At 42.8% G+C, this 21148-nt stretch overlaps 1 protein-coding gene across 6 annotated transcripts in view; it reads left to right on the top strand.

Annotated features, from left to right (window-relative positions):
• Positions 1-21148, top strand: part of TTC7B (tetratricopeptide repeat domain 7B) — a 240709-nt gene that overhangs the window by 103386 nt on the left and 116175 nt on the right. For all 6 annotated transcript variants that reach the window (XM_059914822.1, XM_059914821.1, XM_059914820.1 and 3 more), the window contains 4 exons: positions 1137-1215; positions 6914-7086; positions 14471-14534; positions 18372-18509. In XM_059914822.1, coding sequence (XP_059770805.1) covers positions 1137-1215; positions 6914-7086; positions 14471-14534; positions 18372-18509 — 454 coding nt within the window. The remainder of the gene's footprint in view (positions 1-1136; positions 1216-6913; positions 7087-14470; positions 14535-18371; positions 18510-21148) is intronic.

Raw genomic sequence — 21148 nt, 5'->3', positions numbered from 1 at the left:
ACACCATTACCTTCAAGTTCCGGGGCTGTTCTTGTGAATCAGAGTCCTGGGATGTCACGTTAGGTATAAGACACGAATTAATAGCCCTTGTGAGTGCTCGTAGCATACAGAACCCACCTTCAGTTTGATTTAATCCCTTTGTGTGATTTAAAATGTCATCCAAGAAGAGAGCTGAATACCTAGAGCATCTGCCACAGACTGCAGAGGCTGGCTGACAGGTCCGCACCGGCTGACCCGCTCTGTGGCTTTTTTGGAAAGCTGAGATGTGTTCTAACGAGCAGGTTATAAATATCACGGGGTTCTGTCGTAGGAGGTGGCGGTGCTCGATGTGAAGGGACCTGCTGGGAAACGCTCCCAGCTGAATGGGTCAGGCACAGCCTTCAGAGGGGGCAGACAGCAAGTGGGATCTGGGCATATGGACCGGGATTTACTAACGAATTACTGTCCCTTCACGAAATGTGTCACCCTGCACGTCTCTGTGAGGTGTGTGGGCACCAAAATGAGGTATGCTGGCCCCAGTTAGGTGGCGCCAGCCTCCAGCCAGCGCTCACTAACTGTGAGAGGGGCTGTGACCCTCTGCCTCACTGGGGGCAGGAGGGGCCGATGGGTTTACTGGGTAGTGATGTATGTTCTCAAAGACGCGGAGTGGTTGCTTGGTGGAGCCCCTCATTCTTCATACCTTTTCTCTTTGTCTTGCCTATGAAGGTTGCAGGTCACAAGAAGCCTTTCCCACGTTGCACACAGTGCCTTGTTGATACTCCTGTACCCCTTTGCCACCCACCTTGCGGTGAAAAGATAGAGTTTTCAGCACCACTCAGCAGAGCAGGAAAACTCCTCAGCCACTGTGAGGTGGAAGATAGACTCTGGAAAGATATCTTTCCTTCTTTTTTTTGCCTCGGATCTGATCTTCCGACATTTATTTTCTTGAGAAAATTGAATTGTGGAAGTTCAAAAGACCATTGATCCTAGGTCAAACTTTTCAGAGTTGAACAAAGATGGACAGACACGTGCAGAATGATGGCTTACAGTCTCGCCAACAGCTTTTATGTAGGCAAAATGCATTGAAATATGTGTATAAAATATTTAACATTAATACACGCCAGACGGAAACCCTGTCAAATTCTGTGTGCACACAGGAACTTGACGAGAGGAGTCGGGAGGTTTAGAGAGATCCTCAGAGCAGTGGAGACGAGAACAACCCAGAACCTGCGAATGGTAAGTGTAACTAATGGCTTGGCTGAGGCCCGAGGCACTTCAAGCGCCTCTCTGTCTTTCATACGTGTCTTATAAATTACATATTATATATCATAACATACTATGCAATATAGACATTATACATTATAAATTATATCTCAGTGAAGCATATATATATATATATATATATATATATATATATATATATATATACACATCATACATTCACCCAAAGTCCTTGGATTTTAGTACTCACAGAATCGTTCAGCCATCACTAATATTTAATTTCAGAACATTCTCGTCCCTCCCCAAAAATCTCCATGCCCATTACTAGTCAATCCCCATTCTTCCCTTTCCCCAGCTTCTGGCAGCCACTAATTTACTTCCTGTTTCTATGGTTTGCCTATTCTGGACATTTCATATAAATGGAATTATACAGTATGTGGTCTTTTTTGTGACTGGCTTCCTTTACTTAGCATAATGTTTTCAAGGTTCATTCACGTTATACCATGTATCCGTCTTTCATTCCTTTTCGTTGCAGAATGATATTCCATCGTACGAATAGACCACATTTTTGTTTATGCAGTCATCCGTCAATAGACATTTATTGTTTCCACTTTTCAGCTATTGTGAATAATGCTGCTACGAACATTCTCATGCAAGTTTTTATGTGCATATATGTGTTCATTTTTCTTGAGTATATACCTAGGAGTGGAATTGCTAGATCATATGGTAACTCTACATTTAACATTTGGAGGAATTGCCAAACTATTTGTCAAATCGGTTGCACCATTTTACATTCTCACCAAAAATTACGAGGGTTCCAGTTTTTCCACATCCTCGACAGCACGTGTTTATTATCTTTTTTTTTTTAGTTATAGCCATCCTAGTAGGGTGTGAAGTGCTGTCTCATTGTGGTTTCGATTTACATTCCCTGATGGCTAATGATGTTGAGCGTCTTTTCAGTTGCTTCTCGGTAACGCTCTCTCCTGAAACATAAAAAATGCATCCTGTATAGCAGTTAGAAGGTAAACCCTCCTGATGCCAGTGTGGTGAAGGGTTAGTTGTATGCTGATGACTCACACCAAAACCCAGACGGAGCAAAGCAGACTAGCTCCCGAGGAGAACCTAGCTGTTTGACTAACTATATTGACCATAAAACCCAGAAATAGAAAAGCTAGTTAAAAAAAAAAACTGGTTGATGGCTCTCCTGTTGACTTGAGTTCTCTCTCTTTCCTTTTAAACCTTTCACCTTCCTGTCTGGGAGGCTCATTAATTATACCTCCACAGTTTACCCTTCAGAGCCAGAGTCATCGAGTGTTTGGGTGAAGGCCTGGTGCTCGTGGAAGCTAAGAAGTGCCCCAGGCCCCAGCCATGTAGCAGCCCCACTCAGACTGCAGTGTCCTTGGTCTCGTCTTCCACGCTGTTGTCCTCCCATTATCATGAGTCCTTTTAATGCTGTGGGAGAGTGTTCAGTTGGGCAAGGCTAAGAGATTCCTGTCGTGGGAAATGAGGCTGTATCTTCATGCTAAGGATGTGGACATACAACTCACTGGCCCAGATGGCTAAGCCATAGGCTTTCCTAGAATTATGGGAGGTAAGACAAGACGGGCGACTTCACACACACACCCCATCAAGAACTCACTTGGTCTTCGATATCTACTTATGTATTGATATGATTTATGGGTGCCCTCAGAAGTTCAAACAAAACATTTTGATCTTCACAGTTCTTTAAGGGAAAAAACCCTGCAAAAATATGGGTAAAAATTGTTGCCATCTATCTTTTCTCTCAAACTGACCTACTCCCAACATTCCATAAAACTTCTCAACTGGTCAGCATGAATAGCTTCTTCTAAGATTTGGAAGCACAATGAAAGCAACTGGTTATATTGGCAAGTGTTCTTATAATTGTTTTAAAAGCACATTTAAAATGCCAATCTTTTGGGCTTCCGTGGTGACTCAGGGGTTAAGAATCTGCCTGCCAATGCAGGGGCATGGGCTCAAGCCCTGGTCTGGGAAGATCCTACATGCCGCGGAGCATCTAAGCCCGTGCACCACAACTACTGAGCCTGCACTCTAGAGCTCGCGAACCACAACTACTGAAGCCCGTGTGCCTAGAGCCTGTGCAATACAACAAGAGAAGCCACCGCAATGGGAAGCCCACGCACCGCAACAAAGGGTAGCCCCTGCTTGCTACAACTAGAGAAAGCCCGTGCGCAGCAACGAAGACCCAATGCAGCCAAAAATAAATAAATAAATAAATAAAAATAAATAAAATGCCAATCTTTCAAAATTGCTTATAGACTCTCAAAAAAATATATATTTCGTTAAGGAAATAAAGGGTTTTTCCTCGTTAAAAGGTTGAGTGCATGCACTGCACTGTGAGAATCTGCCTGCTGCTTACTCCAATATTATTTTTCAAAATTAGAGAATATCTTCCATTATTGTCTAAGGTTTATGATTTTCAAATCAATGTGTTTTAACTTATAAAAATCCTATGAGGTAGGATTCTGACTGGAGATGTTAGGAAGGAAGACAGTTTTCTTCTTCTTTTTTTTTTTTCTTTTTTCTGAGAAGTCCAGTGAAGAGACTTCTAAAGAAAGCCTGTGTAGATAAGGCTGCCCCTGGGCACTTTCAGCTGTTAACTCACTGGTTGGTGTTAATGTAAGGGGGGAGTCACTTCTCAGTCAATGTCACACTTGAGTTGCAAGTACACCTTTGGTCTTGGTTGCTGGTTCTCAAGTGACCTAAGTTAAACTGTTTCTAATCCCTTGAGTGCTTAACGAAAGGTGTGCATCAGAACCATCTGAGGAACTCTGAGCAAATACACATCCCTGTACCTGACCTCAGGAATGCCAACTGAGTCAGTCTGCGGCAGGGCCTGAAAATCCGTATTTTCTAGTGTCCACAAGTGAGTCTTCGCCCACTCTAGTTGAGAAGCATTTCCTGGGAAGTCTACACTGGTGTCTTGGTTTCCGGTGGACATCAGGAAACTTCTCCAGCTGTTGCTACTCATAAGACAGTGTTTCTATCAGCCTTAATTGCTGTATGATTCTTTTCAGATTAGCTGATAATTACAAATTTATGATATCCTTATGAGATGAAAAAGTTGCTTTGTAAACTCTGGTGTGAGACCATAGCAGAGAAGGATTTAAAAGTACATTCACAGCAACCCCATTTCTAGATAAGTACTCCAAATAATTGAAAGCAGGTGTTCAAACCAAAACTTGTATGTCAATGTTCATAGCAGCACTATTGACAATAGCCAAAAGATGGAAACAATCCAAATGTCTACCAACTGATGATTGAATAAACAAAATGTGGTCTAGCCATACAATGGAATATCATTCAGCTATAAAAAGGAATGAAGTACTGATTCATGCTACCACATGGATGAACCTTGAAAACATTATGCTAAGTAAGAGAAGCCAGACACAAAAAGACCACATATTATATGATTCCATTTATGTGAAATGTCCAGAAGAGGCAAACCTATAGTGACAGAAAGCAGATTAGTTGTTCCAAGGGGGTGGGAGGAGGGAGAATGGAGAGTGACTTCTTAAAGGGTATGGGGTTTCCTTTTAGGGTAAAGAATGTTCTGGAACTAGAGTGGTCATGGTTGTACAACATGGTGAATGTGCTAAATGCCATTGGATTGTACACTTTAAAATGGTTAGCATGGTGAATTTTATGTTATGTGAATTTTATTACAATTTAAAATCACATACAAAAAAGTGCATTCAATGACCCAGTTTGTACAAAGAAGTTCAAGTCTTCTTCCAGACCAGCTTCTCTCCTTTCCTTCCTTTAATTCTAAATGTATTTGAAATGTATTTGGTAGCTACCAACAATTTTTAGGCATTTAAACTGCAAGCTAAATATAACCTGAGTATAAAACATAAAAGGTATCATAGATACTGTTGATCTTGCTGATAATTTCTCATATTTAATCTCCTTTTCTGAACTTCATTTGAGATTTCAGTGAACACAGCCAACATCCTTCCTAATCGGTAATGCATGACGAGGTGATGCCTTTAAAATGTGCAATCACATCAAAACCTCATTTTAAAGATCTCTCCGGAAGGTTAATACCTTGAGGGAAAATGAGATCTAGCATGAGCTATCCAGCAGTGGACAAGCAAACTGTTTTGAGGGCAGAGACTTTTACAACCTTAGAATCCCTCCATGGCAGATACATCCAGAAAGTGAAGTTCTTTGTTCATTTTTCTCCTTTAACATTTTTTTCTCAGCTATAGTGAGTGGAGGTTATTTTTACTAGTTGACGCTTCCAGCAGAAGTCATTAGCTTATATGACTGCAGTGAGATCAAAATGAGGCTGTAATGGAAGGTTTAAGAAAACAGTTCAGGAACTGTTTAGGTCCTGAAAATCGAGCTCTTATGAGATCTTTACAGATGGCTCAGTTGGGGATGATAGGAATGCATTTAATTTCACATTTTTATAGACATTTAAAGCTAGTGGGTCTTACTTGGGAATAACGAAGAAAATTTGCCTTTATCCAGTGGTTATCAGAAACCGCTAAGCTAGTGATTTGGTTGCATTTAGGTTTCCTTGTGGTGTTTTAAGAGATTTCGCACAGATGAAAGCCTAGCAAAGTTCTCTTCTGGAACATATTTATTTAAAAAGGCTCGTTGTCAGGGAAGATCAGCATTCTTTGTCTGCATCTTCCAAAGAATGCTAAAACCTTGTGGAAAAACCTGCTGGTTGAAGTTGTATTTGGCCACCTCTGGCTAATTGTGAGGTGACCTGGACCACCCTGAGATGCAGTGCTTCTATTTTCGGAGGGATTTTTTTTTTTACTTCTCTTCTTTGTCACTGGAAGATTATGAGGTAAGTTAACTGATATGCATCAGTTAACAAAGTACTTCTTAGTAGCTGCCACATCTCCCTCCCGCATACATCGTACGTGATGCTGTTCTAGGCAGTGGAGCTATAGAGTTTGGAAAAACATAGTAATCTGCACCTAACTTAGAAGAACAAGATCTGGATATTTCTGGGTTTTCACAGTAAGAAAGGAGATCCCTGGCCAGCTTTAAAAAAAAGGTCTTCTTGATTGGTAGCCATAGTCACTTTGCCAGCTCTCCACTTTGCTCAAGGCCAGTGGGAGCCTTTGGGCTGGAAGGGCCAGGATGCAGTAAGAACGGGGCCTCAGGTCGCAGGGTGGGGCTGTGAAGGACTTGCCCTTGGCACTCCAAAGACGAAGACATTCTAAAAATCTGCACTGAACATCATCTTATCATCAACGAAGAGATTTTTTTCAGGGATTACATCATCTAGGTTGAGTACTGGCTTTCTGCCAAGGTCGGGCTTTGGCAGGCCTCAGTTGGGAGGTGATAAAAATATTTGCAGTTCACCTATTATTTATAAGAGCTTTTGGAAAAGAGCTTAACTAAAAGTTTCAGTTGTTTCCGGTATAAAACATGTTTAGTGTTCCAGAGTATAACAGAGGCAGGGCAGCATTTGAAGGGCATGAACTTATTTTTTTTTAATCTTTCAAATATCTTAGTGTATCATATTTTCTTTTCTTTTCTTGTCATCAACTGATATAATTTTCATCATAGGAGTAGAAATTTTTAATTATGAGTCTTGGAACAGTGATGACAAAGTGATGACTAAAAAATATTAATTAAATGAGCGAATGAATGAATGAATGATACAAAATAGATTCATGGCTGTGCCTTTGCTCCTTTGTGTCCCCAGACAATAGCCAGGCAGCTGGCGGAGATCTTGTTGCGGGGTATGTGTGAACAGAGCTACTGGAACCCTCTGGAGGATCCGCCATGCCAGTCACCTCTGGACGATCCTCTCCGGAAAGGAGCAAACACAAAAACCTACACCCTCACGCGGAAAGCCCGTGTCTACTCAGGAGAGAAGTATGGGAGTTGGTGTCCTCATTTGTAGGTTAGGGGATGGGAGGGAAACTTCAGGAAAGTGTAAGGATGAATAGAAGTTCAAGGGTAGATTTTTTTACCAGTTTAATAAAGATAGCTCTTTACTCTTCATAACTTCAGCAAATATCCATGCATGAGTGGGGACATTTTGAGTAGGAAAATGCTCTCATCTAGTGCTTGGCTGCCATTCTCAGCCTTCACTGTTGGTCTTTGGGATTTTCATTTCGTTTATTATAAGAACTGCAGAACCATACAGCAGTCAGTGACAAAGCTATTAGTAAGCCAGAGTTGACTTTTCTTTTCTTTTCCTCAGCAATTCCTTGATCCTTTTGTTTAAAAACTTGTTTTAAACTGAATTAGCTGTAAGAAGAAGGTGAATTTAATAACTTACAGGTGATTGGAAGGTGATGTCTCTTTAGAATGTTTTAATTGGTTTAAGTTTTGAATTTGGAACTTGATCACCTTTGAGGAAAATGGGCTAGCGAAACACTCCGGTCTCAGCCTGGGATTTCCCCAGGTCCGGGAAGGAGGAGGTGGGAGGGAGAGAGACCACAAGAAAGCGGGGAGACAGGAACAGGGGTTGACTCATTCTATTCCTCCCCTCAAAGCTTTCCTTCCCGTCTTTGTTCCTACAAGGACAAGGCATGATGGCTTTTCAGAACCTCTCCATGAAGCAAAGGGGAACGTGTAAGAATAAATACGGAAACCTTCTTTAGTCATTACAAATTGGAAAAATGGCTGAAAGACCACAGGCTGCTGCTTCTGAGGCCCCAGAAAACACTGACAGAGATGGGGTGATTAGATAGTTATTACATGTGTGACTTCTGAACACAATGCCGCATTTTAAAAGGGGCAGCATTTCTCAGGGTAACTGCCTCTTAATCCTCTTCAATTGACCCTGGCATTTGTCTCCCTCCTCATCTTGTTCAATTTGCATTTCTTGTATGGATTCAGACTAGTGAGCATTTTCTTAACTTTTGCCTGTGTTTACTCCTTAGTACTTATCTGGATTCGTAGAACATCTGTTCTAGCAATTCTCAAACTCTCACTTTTAAAATGCTGACCCCTCATTATGAACTATTTAGCAGCAGGATTGGGGTTCTTTTTTAGGTGATATTTAAATCTTAAAAATAGACCCTAGATTTTTCTTCTGCTTCAGATGCTTCTTAATAGCCAAAGTGCCAGTATATTGAAGAATCTAGTTCTTGCTCCCTCCTCCAATCAAGTTTGACACATGGATGGAGCTCTGTGTCTCTCTGGGTGCGATTCCCATGTGGCCTCACCCCTTGAAGGCAGAGAAGCTCACAGTGCTGGCCACTTCTCCCTTATTTCCTGAACCACTCAGCCTCTGTCACTCTTTTAACATCAGCTTCCCCATCTGTACAAGGAGAATTATCGAGGCAAAATGCAGATCTAGTTAAATGCAGTTATTAGTTAAAGGGAAGATTCCCATGTGACTGGTTACTGAGACACAAGTTTCATTTCACACAAATACACACAGTCATTTTCTTTAAACTGTTTCATTGAGATATAATTCACATACTATATAATTCATTCATTTAAAGTGTACAATTCACATTAATATAGCTTTTAATATAGTCACATAGCCCATCACTACAATCAAATTTAGAATACCTTCACTACCCCCAAAATAAACCTAGCACCCCTTAGCTGTCATCCACCATCCCCCAAACACTTGTATTTTCACATGAATGTTAGGATCATTTTATCTATTTCTGCAAAAAAAAAAAAAAAAAAAAAAAAGCAACTGGAATTTTGTAGGAATTGCATTTAATCTGTAGCTCAATTTGAGGAGTATTGCCATCTTGACAATATTAAGTCTTCTGATCCATGAACATGGGATATCTTTCCATTTATTTAGGTTTCCTTTAACTTTTTTCAACAACAATTTGTAGTTTTCAGGGTATAAGGTTTGCACTTCTTTTGTCAAACTTATTCTTAAGGGTGTTTTGGTGTGTGTGCTATTATTTTTGATACAATCACAAATGGAATTGTTATTATTAATTTCATTTTGGGGTTGTTCATTGCAAGTATATAGAAGTAAAATTGGTTTTCTATATTGATCTTGTATACTGAAGTCTTGCTGAGCTTGTTTATTAGTTCTAATAGTTTTTTTTTTTTTTAATTGTTATTTATTTATTTATTTATGGCTGTGTTGGGTCCCCGTTTCTGTGCGAGGGCCTTCCCCAGCTGCGGCGAGCGGGGGCCACTCTTCATCGCGGTGCGCGGGCCTCTCACTGTCGCGGCCTCTCCCGCTGCAGAGCACAGGCTCCAGACGCGCAGGCTCAGCAGTTGTGGCTCACAGGCCCAGTTGCTCCGCGGCATGTGGGATCTTCCCAGACCAGGGCTCGAACCCGTGTCCCCTGCATTGGCAGGCAGATTCTCAACCACTGCGGCACCAGGGAAGCCCTCTAATAGTTTTTTTAGATTCTTTAGGATTTTCTGTATACAAGATCATGTCATCTGCAAATATAGTTTTACTTCTTCCTAACATAAATGGCTTTTATTTCATTTTCTATCCTAATTGCCCTGGGTAGAACTTCCAGTACAATGTTGAATAGAAGTGCCAAGAGTGGACACCTTTGTTTTATTCCTGATCTTAGGAAGGGGAAAACGTCCAATCTTTCACTATTGAGTATGATGTTAGCTGTGGGTTTTCATAGATGCCCTTTATCAGGTTGAGGAAAGTCCCTTCTATTAGTAGTTCGTTGAGTATATTTCGTTGTGAAAAGGTTTTGAATTTGTCAAATGCTTTTTCTGTATCTACCGAGATGATCATCTGGCTTTTGTCCTTTATTCTATTGATGTGATGTATTACATTAATTGATTTTCAGATATGAAGCCAACCTTGCATTCCTAGGTGAATCCCACTAGGTATATAATCCTTATTTATTGCTGAGTTTGATTTGCTAGTATTTTGTTGAGGATTTTTGCATCAATAGTCATAAAATAATTGATCTATAGTTTTCTTTTCTCATGATGTCTTTGTCTAATTTTGGTATTAGGCTAATACTAGCCTCATAGAATGAGTGGGAAATATTCCCTCCTCTTCTATTTTTGAAAGAGTTTACGGAGAATTATTATTAATTCTTCTTTAAATGTTTGGTAGAATTCACCAGTGAAGCCATCTGGTCGTGGGCTTTTCTTTGTGGGAATGTTTTTGATTACTAATCCACTCTCTTTACTTGTTACAGAGCTATTAAGATTTTCTATTTCTTCAGTTTTGGTAGTTTGTGTCTTTATAGAAATTTGTCCATTTCATCTAAGTTATCTAATTTGCTGACATACAGTTGTTCATAGTATTCACATACACACACATACACACACACACATATAATTTCTGTAAGATTGGTAGTCATGTACCCTCTTCCATTTCCCATTTCTCCTTTTAGTAATTTGAGTCTTCTCTTTCTTTTCTGGGTCAGTCTACCTAAAAAGTTTGTCAAATCTTATTGATCTTTTTGAAGAACTAACTTTCAGTTTTGTTGATTTTTCTCTATTGTGTTTCTGTTTCTCTAGTTAGTTAATTTCTGTGCTAATCTTTCTTCCTTCAGTTATCACCATCAGCTTTTAGCTTTCTAGTTTTGCATGTTCATACCCTTACTTCTGATTTATTAGTAAAGAGAGAAAATCTGCTTGGGGCTTCCTTATTAACAAGACAGGACTCTCCAATCAAGCAATTTTGTGGCAAAAAGATGTTATCACCAGTTCAGTTATGTGAGTTGGGAGGTAAAAAAGGGAATCCATAGATGATGTTTAAATCTCATTTTGGCCGGTGGTCCCTCCTCTCTCCCCTCTCCTCAGTCTCTTATGAGGAACATGAGCACAAAGCAAACTTTATGTGCCATAGATCCTTCCAGCTCCAGCAAACCACACGGACCATTCAGGACCATTGGTCATAATGGACAATAAATGAAAAATAACCTCTGCCAGAAAACTCCCCTCCCTGTCACTGCAACCTGGATGTGAAGTGTGTACAGGATGCTCATCCTCTCTCCGTCTTAAATGTTGAAATAAAATGCTGATAATCCAAGATAAAAAAAGAGAGGAAGAATCACATGCCATGGGCCTCCTTACTTCCTTTCTTCTAGATCTTTCTATGAAGAATTTTATTGACTTTTGTTTACTTATTTTTTAAGTAAGCTTTTTACTGACACATAGTATACATTGCGAAAAATACACGAACCAAAAGTAGAAAACTTGATGAATTTTCACTAAGTGAACACATGCAAGTAATTAGCATCCTGGTCAAGAAATAGACATTGCCAGAACCCTAGAAGGCCTCTCTGTACCCTCCCCCAGTTACTACTCCCTGCCCAAGGGTAACCCTATCCTGACTTCTATCACTGTAATTAGTCTGGCCCATTTTTTTTTTTTTTTTAAATTTACATGAATGGAATCATATATTAAGTACTTTTATGTTTAACTTCTTTTGTCTAACATTATACTGGAGAGATTCATCCATATTTTTGCATGTAGTAGTAGTTTGTTTTTGTTGTTGAATAGTATTCCATTTTATTAATATACTCCCACTTGTTGATCCATTCTACTCTTGATGGGCATTTGCGTTGTTTCTTATTTGGAGCTAATAGGAATAGTGCTGCTATGAATATTCTTATACATGTTTCTTAGTGCACATATGTGTGCATGTCACTCAAGTATATTTTTACTTCCATTGTATTCCTCCTTGTAAAAAGCACTTGAGGTGGCTTAGATAATTAAATGCATGTTAGACTAGATAATTAGCACTAAGTAAAGATGGAAGCTAGAAACCACTATTATGCCAGGAAGCGGATGATGATTTATTGAAAACTAGGAGTGCCATACATTGTGCTAAACTCCTCGGTAGGCCTAAGAGGAGAAAGTAATTATCATGGCGTGCTAAATACAGGTCTGAACCTCCTGGTAGCCAATGCAGAGGCTTTTGGTAAGGATGAGGATGCTGTTCAAAGTATAAAGATGGGGGACATTGAAGGGTCCTAACAACTACTTGATGGCAGAACCGAAGCTGTGAACAACCATCCCTTCAATCAACTTCCTCCAGGTCTAAGGCCCCAGTTTTCCGGCTCCACAAGGCTGAGGCCTGGGCACCCCAGGATCTCCCCTTGAGGCTCTTGGGCCCCAAGAGGATAATATCACAAAAGGAAGGCCCCAACAATTTTGACTGTCCACCCTGAGCTCCACACTTCCCTGGGCAAGGAAGAGGGAAAGAATGGCCAGAAATAGATCTAGAGAATTCATAATTATGGAGAAGGGGGCATTCCAGTGGGTAGTTTTTCAAGCATGTCTCTTAAAACTATCCTTTCCCCCTCCCCTGCCCCCCACTTCTTCCTGCCAGCCCTGAGAACTTTGCAGTGCCCCTGAATACCCATCTTTCCTGCCTTGAAAAGAAGGGTAGAGGAAGTAGAATTAGAATCAGTTAATGTGCTACTTGTTAGCAGCTCTAGTAAAAATAACACAACCTCGCATTTAAGTAGGCTAGATGGCTCAAATGGAATTTGGGGATTATCTCTGGACTGAATTTGCTGGTGTTAAGTTATGATTAGAATGGGCTCCCTCTCTTTTCAATTAGTCTGGACAATGCAGAACTGGGTAGCTGTGAAAAAAATGATTAATGGTTCTGCTTTATTTATAAGGTCCCAACTTCATGTAAGCATGAGCCAGGATATCAGGAACTGATTGCTGGATGGGGATACACACAGACACACACACAGGCACACAGGCACACGGGCGCACACACACACATGAGCGTTCTTAATTCAAAGCCTGTTGGCTCTATTTCTGAATTTAAGGGGAAAGAAATGTTCCATCTTCCAAAAACCCAAATCACCTCAAGTTACCTCTTTAAGGAGGTCACTGCACATTCCAGAATCCTGCTTCTCGCTCACAGGCCAGCCCTTTTATAAAATTTTAGCCCTGCAAGAGCAATAGGAACCATCCCACAGGTGGTTTCCTTACCTCCAGGGATGACCGAATTGTAAAAAGGTATCAGTCACTGGACTTTTCTTACTCCTCATGGTCCTTTGACACAATACAAAATTTGCCAGCACTTCAAAGAGAACGAATATTTGTAATCATTTGGAAAACATTTTTTTGGCCATTTTGGGGGGGAAATCATCCCTTCTCTTAAGTTAAATGATTGTAATATTACCCCTGAGAAGATGTAAATTTAGTCTTTATTTAGTCATCTCCAAAACATCCAGGAGTTTTTTTAACCAAGTTCATTTTTACTGCACTCTTCTACCATTCCACAAAAAAGAGTTGGTGGGACTTCCCTGGCGGTCCAGTAGTTAAAACTCTGCGCTTCCACTGCAGAGGGTGCGGGCTTGATCCCTGGTGGGGGAACTAAGATCCCACATGCCTGCCTGGCATGGCCGAAAAACAAACAAAAAAACAAGAACCGAAAAAAAAAGAAACAGAGTTGAGTTTGGCCCAACTAGTGATAAGACTTACAATTCTACTCAAAGGATGCTAGAACTTTAGAACGGGGGAAAATGCTGGAGGTTTTTTTTTTTTCCGGCTGTGTCCCGCGGCTTGTGGGATCGTAGTTCCCTAACCAGGGACTGAACCCCCGGCCCCGGACGATGAGAGCACAGAGTCCTAACCACTGGACCACCAGAGAATTCCCTGGAGGTCTTTTAAAACGCTCAAAGCACAAAAAATAGGATATAGGGAATGGAGACCAGAGTTATGTTTGGTTTTTATTGTTCTTTAATCCTGAGCAACATTGAGCTTAAAAGCTTTTTATTTTAATCCAAGATGGTAGAGTTCAGCCAAATCCCATAAAGTTGATGAATAAGACAGCTCCTGCGTGCCACGCCATAGTACACGTGTGTTTGAGTAAGATAGCTCACTAAGTTCTTACAGTATTCTAGAAATCATTCAAACTCTAAAATTGCTTCCTATCTCCTATTTCATCTAAATGACAATATACAATACGCCAGCTAGCAAGTAAGAGGTAAGAAGAGTACCATGTAGTGAAATGTCTTCAGTTTATACCTCGTAATGGGTTTAGGAGAAAGCTTGTGTTATTTAGATAACGTCAGTTTGTAGTGATCAAAATTTCCGCCTCTATAATAGGCACAAACGTTCTTTGGGCTTTTAACTTGGTTTCTACAGCTTTACCCAGCTGCCTGCTATTAAAATGCGTAGTTAAAATTTATACATTCCATAGATTACCATAGAAATAAACAAATTAATTCAGGGGCCCAGATTATACAGTATTTTTCATGGGTTCTACACTATATAAAAATCTAGAAGCTGTTAGCCTTCAGTTCTGCTCTTAGTCATGTATTTTGTGTTATTTTGAAATTGCCATATATCAAAGTCAATTTTCTTTATACAGCATTTTTTGTCCTCAAGAAAATACTGAAGAAGCCCTGTTGTTATTGCTGATTAGTGAATCAATGGTGAGTAGAATGTGTTTTTACATTTTTTTTCCCCTATTCCTATGGTCCCTGTTTTGATATGGTGACTCCATCAGGATAGTGATTCTTTTTCTTTGGAGAAGAGTACTTTCCAAAGGGGATACCTGATGGGAAAAAACTATAGTGGTTTAAAAAAAAGGGACGTTTCTAATTCTTGGACTGGCCAGATATGTCCCTGGGTCAGCCTGGAGCATGGAGCTTCTCTTCCCTTAGTTCATTCATTTATCCACCAAGTACTGATTGAACACTAACACAGTTGTATATGGGTAACTACAGCTAAAATGACCACCAAAGGAACCTTGAAAGGGGAAAGAAGCCCCCAAAAGGTAACCTTTATGAGCCTTCTCCATTTGCCTTGGTGGGAGGGAGAATTTGGGGGTGAAACACTTGTATACTTGAACCTCCGTTTTCCACAGCAGCAGTCTGATGAAACTGCCTCGTCCTCCTGCCCAGGTCCTCTCCCCAAACCCCCACCTGTTCCCCGGGCATTGCAGAGCTCAGGCCCAGAGAGCCCACTCCTGTTACCTGGCTCTGCTGTTGTGAGGGAGTTTTTGCCAGACCATCAAATTCCTTTGAAATGTTTTCTTAGTGTTTGGCCAGGATATCAAATGTAGGTCTACAATTTCATCACTCATCATTTACTGGGTTTCTACTCTGTGTATCGCTAGACATGACAGCCCGGCTTGAAACATTCTGGAGTAATCTGTGTTATAGTAGTTAATACCTTGGCAAGTAAGTGGTGTCTGCTGAGCAGCTGAGCAGAACAGCAAGCCCCTGGAACTTGGAGGGACCTAGAGGTCCTCACATCCACCTAGTTATTTAGACGAGGGACCGGAGGCCCAGAGCAGGCAGAATGGAGGCATCATGCAGTGGTCTGCTGCTTCTTCTAGCAGAGCATCCTGCCTTCTTCCATAACTCCCACCCCACCAGGCAGGCAGGAGGAGAAAGAAGGAGGAAAAGGAGTCGTAACTAAAGCAAGAGAAGGTGTTCCCTTCTTCCCCAAGCAGACAGTTTAAATGGAGGCGTGAAATACACTCGGGGAGAAAGACTTAGAAACGGAGCACAAGAGGAATGCCTGTGTGCTGAGTGAAAGAGGGGCAAAGAGGCTGGGATTAGGCAGGCAGCGTAGCGTTCTTGCCTTAAGTTAAAGCTTTGGGTTTTCTTGTTCTGTGTAATGGCCCCGAGATGTTTATAAGAGCGAGACTGCTTGAGTCACCGCTTCTTTTTATTTGGAAGCTCACTGACATCATTGGCCCCACTTCCTCTGAAGGAAACAGGTTGCCCCTGCGGCTCATCTTTCCTTGACTGTCAGCTGGTGACTTAGGACGGTGTCATTTACATCCTCTACTCTACCTTGGCACAGACGTGGAGGCACATATGTGCACAGGCTGGCGCCCAGTGGCCTCCAGTAACTGGTGTTCAGACGGGCAGGTCTCACCGTCATCAGTTCTGTGGGTGGGGGGGGGGGCGTGGGGGGGCTGCCCACACAGGCCTCATCGCGGGACTCTTCACAACCTGGCACTTAGCTTCCTTTGGGCAGACTTGGTTAGTAACGGGGTAAAAATTCTGAAAGCGTGGTGAGCATACACTTTCGATTTCTTGGACAATTCTGATTGAAAGTATTGAGTCCTATTGTCAGATCGTGTGTTCCAGATTGGAATTTGGGAAACATGGCCACATCTCTAGAATGCTCGCTCTAAGTGTTGTTGTCTTGGGAGTGATGTCCCCAACTCTCCTGCTCCCTCCTTGAAGTGGTAGAAACTAGTAATACTCAAAGTTCGGGTCCCCTGGAGACAGTCAAATCTGACTGTGTCGTGTTTAATTTCCAGGAAGTCTCTTCAGAGGATGGTGAAATCCAATGACAGTAAATATGAAGGACTAGGTTGCCAACCAAAATGATTATGTTGTCTCTGTAAATCATTCCATAGTTACGTAGGTAGAAATCTAAATTCAGTTGCCTTTGGAAGTCTTTTTTCACTTCCCTTGACTACTTGATTTTTTTCAGTTTTTAGACCGAAAATAGATGTGCTCAATTTCAGAACCAAAATGAGAATTGCCGGGCTTTTTTGGTATCTGAGAAAATTGTATTCTTTACTGGTCCTAATTTTAACTTAGGAGCATAAATTTGTCAATAGTCCCTCCACCTACAAGAACTCATTTGGAATTGAACTGCATTCTTACCTCAAGTCAAATTAGTTTCCCCAGGAGAAAGGGGTTATCAGCACCGTATTAGTACAACTACCACTGAGAAAATGTTCTGGGACATTTATTATTTGTGGACCTGTTTGAGGTTCTATATTGTACCTTTTTAATCAAAAAGCACTGATAGACTTTTTCTTTTAAAAAGAAAAAAAAAAAAAAAACGCATTTGGGCATAACCTGAAAATCTCTCTTAAATGGTGTTTTGTCTTGTTCCCTTCTCTCCCAGGCATTGATCTCAATATGGAACATTTAGAGGAAATAAATAAAATGAGACCACTTACAGCAGGCCGTATTTTCCTCAGAGCTTCTTTTGTTGGCTCGAAAGGCACTCCTAACAAGAAAAACTTAGAATGAAATCTTCAAAAGCAGGCTTGTTTCCATAAGAGATGACTCACTTTGTAGGAAGTGGCCTGTCTTATATATTCTTATTTGTCTTTGACATTTAAGAGTAAGGAGTTTTAAAATGAGTAAGTACTGACAGGAGGCTACAGGGCAATGCCTTGGATTCACACGAAAGAAAGCATTCACCTCGTTAGTGAGCAGGAGGTTGTGTGCGTGGCCTTTCCGAGTGTCAGGCAGGAAGGTAGACATCAGCCCGCCTGGACCAGTGACCGTCGCCCTGCACGTGCCACTTCCATGGGGAGAACGGAGGGGCCCTTTCTGTGCTCCTAGGGATGGACTTCTGTTCATTAGCAAGGAAAAGAAGACAGGAAAAATCTAACTTTATTGATACTGAACTCCCTATTAGGGAGAAAAGGAAAATGAGCTATGGTTAGAGTCTCCAGTACATGTGATATGTCTGGAGGAATCGGGGGAGAAATTTCAAAAGTAATGAAAACAAGTCACTGTGAAGAGTGGTTGATTTCTAGATAGATGAGATGAATAAGCTTGAATGCACCTGCTGTATTTCTGTGCTAAGCAGTGGGGGAGTGAAATAGGCATGCCCTGGTGTTCTCCTGGGTCCTCTGTGCTAACGTCTTTTAAAACAAAAATCCGTTTGCTTCTTGCTGTCTCTTGTACATCTGTTTTGTGCTTCCCTAAACAAAGTTGAATTCGTTTCTGTAGTCTGTTCCAATGAAGATGTCATATAGGGATTTGAACGTGGCTTGGGTGAGAGAGGAAAAGTACGCTGTATCTCTGTGGGACTGATGGAACTTGATGACACCATTTGGTGATGGGAAGTGTGGGGCTGGGAATTTTCTCCCACTCTTTAATGTACAGCAGAAACAGGATCTACAAGTGAGGCGCAGCAGGGCTTCACTTGATGGATGATTCTGCTGCCCCAGAGCGCAGCTGTGTCTGCAGCGTGGCTGTCTGTGAACCCGAGCCCAGGAGAAACCACCCTGCTTTGCATCGACTCCTAAAGCTTCCTCCAGACGCCTGCTGACAGGGACAAGTGCCCACCAGGCCTTCAGCGTTTGGATAATACCATGTTACCATGTGCCGTGGTGCTCTGGGGATTTTGAATAAATGACCCCTTGCTCATTTGTGCCCTTGTCTCCAGACCCTCGGCAAGCTCTCAGGGGCAGGAGAGCCTGGATGGCTTCTCTGTGCAAGGTGACAGCTGTGTGCACGGGCTGGCTCACCGTCTGCTTCTCTCTTCTGTGTTGTTTTCAGGCCAACCGGGACGCTGTGCTGAGCAGGATACCTGAGCACAAGAGCGACCGCCTCATCAGTTTACAGAGCGCATCTGTGGTCTATGATCTACTGACCATCGCTCTTGGAAGAAGAGGCCAGTATGAGATGCTGTCAGAGGTACAGCCCTTGAGTCTGGTTGACTTCCAGCAGTGGGTAGTGCTGGTGGTACCAGCATTGTGAAGAGCTGTGGGACCTGGTCTTGTCCCCACCGCCCCCCGCCCCCCGTCGCTGGCAGACATGTGACCTTGGGCCCATCACTTAACTTTGGTTTCCATCTCTGCAAAATGCGAATTGGGCTAAACGATTAAGTGGTGGAATTCATTGGTGGTCATCTCCTACCAAGGGTCCGTAAACCCACTGGGGTGAGTTCATGTATGAGAGAAGGCAGGCGTTTCTCAAGCAGTTTCTCTTTCAGTGTAATTTCCACCATAACCCCAATCTCCCATGTGTGATATTAATTTCCTTGTAAAACAGGTTTTATTTTATATAAAGTATCGATGCATAACTCCTGGTGCACTGGCAACTTCCGGCACAGTGTACGTTGGGTGAGCTGGTACAGGCTTCACGGGGAGTAAACACCGTCTTCACGTAGAGTCTTTTACTTGTTCAGAAGAGACCCCAGTTGCTTACAGATCTTGTAGCAGGCATTGCCGTCTCATGCCCTCAGCTGCTAAGAAGCATTTAGGATGGAAGCCTGACAGTTTTACAGTTTCAGAACAAGCTGGTTAATCTGAGGCTGTGGTTATGCATTACTGAGTCCCCGCCCAGAATGCCAAATCCACCCTGGTAGGGGCTAAATCAGTAACAAGATCATTTTATCCTCTCTTTAGTGGAGTAAAAAGAAAGAAGGGAAGAAAAACAACTCCTTTTGTTAAAATGAACTTTTCCATGTTATTTATCTTTCTTTTTCTAAATTTACACACATTGCAACAGCCTCTGGGCACGAGGACAGGGAATGAAATACAGTAACAGATTGGCTGAAATCAGATAAGCACCCAGCTCACCCTGTAGCCTGCCTGCCGGTGCATCGCCACATTAGGCAGGAGCCTTGGGAGAACAGATGAGCCTGCGTGGCTTGGATCTTTTTTTAGTCTTTGGTTTGGTGACTATACAGGGCAATGGTTACTCAGTCTTCAAAAAAAAAAAAAAAGCCCTCGCAATCTGGCTTAGATAAGGCAATGAGTCCAGATGTTCCTGTCATACACGGTACACCCCCTGGGACACTGCCTAGGCTTGGGATTGGCCCAGATTCTTTACCATCCCAGGGGCTTTGGCTTCCTGGGACCCTCTCCTTCTGGCCAGCTTAGTTCCTGTCAGCCGCTTCCACCAAGGAGCCCATCTGTGGGGAGAGTGCCACCCAGCTCACAGCTGAGTTCTCTTAAGGTGAACTCCCCTCCACCCACGACAAACCACTAAAAGTTTCTCGGAGGCCAAGGTTGAGTGTGGTTTGCACGTCTGCTTTCCTCCCATCATGTAGCAACAGAACCTGTCCCCAGCTTGAAATTCACCTGTGTCTGCAACAGGTGTGAGGAGCCTGAGGTGGCTGGCGTGGCTGACAGGCTGGATGGCCCCTGCCCACAGGCTTCTCGTCATGCCACAAATGACTCCAGGGGCACGGCTGTCATCCTAGCGGCATTCCTCCGCGAGCCAGCAGCTCCCTGGCATGTGCCTCTGCCCGGCACGGAATCCTGGGACCTTGTTTTCAGCCAGATGACTTTCACCTTGACATCACATGTAGCTTCATCTCGTGGTGATGACCTGACGCCCAAGTCACTGGGTAGTCCGGTTGGTTGCCGGAGCCTTTGCAATTCAGAATATGCTCTAGTCACATTGACAACAGTGGAAACAGCGTCAGGGATTGCCTTGAAGGTGCTGGAGCAGAACGGTGGAAGAAAGGGAAATTTATCACTGTACATCCCTTGGAGCCTTTTGAATTTCGTACCATATCTGTGTCTTATCTATTAAACATATAAATCGATGGATCAAAAATATATATAATAGAGGACATTCATTTCTTTAACACATATAAATGCAGCCCCTGGTTCTGTGCCAGGGGCTGTGATTCAGGCCGGGGATGCAGCCGTGGGCGAGGCGGGGTCCCTGTCCGTGAGCGGCTCCCAGCCTAGAGGAAGGCAGCCAAGCAGCAGGCAGTTGCCATCTGGGCTGGCTGCTGCCGGGGGTTCTCCACACAGGGTCTCATCCAGTAATGAAGGATTTGAATCCTTGGCCTTAGCTTTTCTTGCTATTTCTACTTAGTTTTGCAGATGGAGCTTCCCCCAGTGCACATTTGGCGGCCACAGTGAAGCAGATCTAAGTAGAGCTGTCTTAGGAGGAAGGCGCAGGTGCACAGCATCTCGAGGGCTGGCCCCAGTTTTGGAGAGCTCACCTCCTGGAGGAGGGTCTTGGTCCGCCCTTGGCTGAGCACGGACCCCTCTCCCTTGGTCTCAGGCTATGACTTCAAGTGTCCCGCTTCCCTCATTTGCTGGGGTTTCCTTCCTCCCTCCCTCCCTCCCTTCCTCCCTCCCTCTCTCCCTCCCTTCCTTCCTTCCTTCCTTCCTTCTTCCCTTCTTTCCTCCCTCCCTTCCTCCCTCCATTCTTTCCTCCCTCACTTCCTCCCTCCCTTCTTTCCTCCCTCCCTTCCTTCCTTCCTCCCTCCCTCCCTTCCTTCCTTCTTCCCTTCCTTCCTCCCTCCCTTCCTCCCTCCCTTCTTTCCTCCCTCCCTCCATTCTTTCCTCCCTCATTTCCTCCCTCCCTTC

The sequence above is a fragment of the Balaenoptera ricei genome, chromosome 2 (assembly GCF_028023285.1).
Source record: "Balaenoptera ricei isolate mBalRic1 chromosome 2, mBalRic1.hap2, whole genome shotgun sequence".
Lineage (NCBI taxonomy): Eukaryota > Metazoa > Chordata > Mammalia > Artiodactyla > Balaenopteridae > Balaenoptera > Balaenoptera ricei.
The sequence above is the reverse complement of the archived record's forward strand: the minus strand, read 5'-3'. Positions and strand labels throughout refer to the sequence as shown.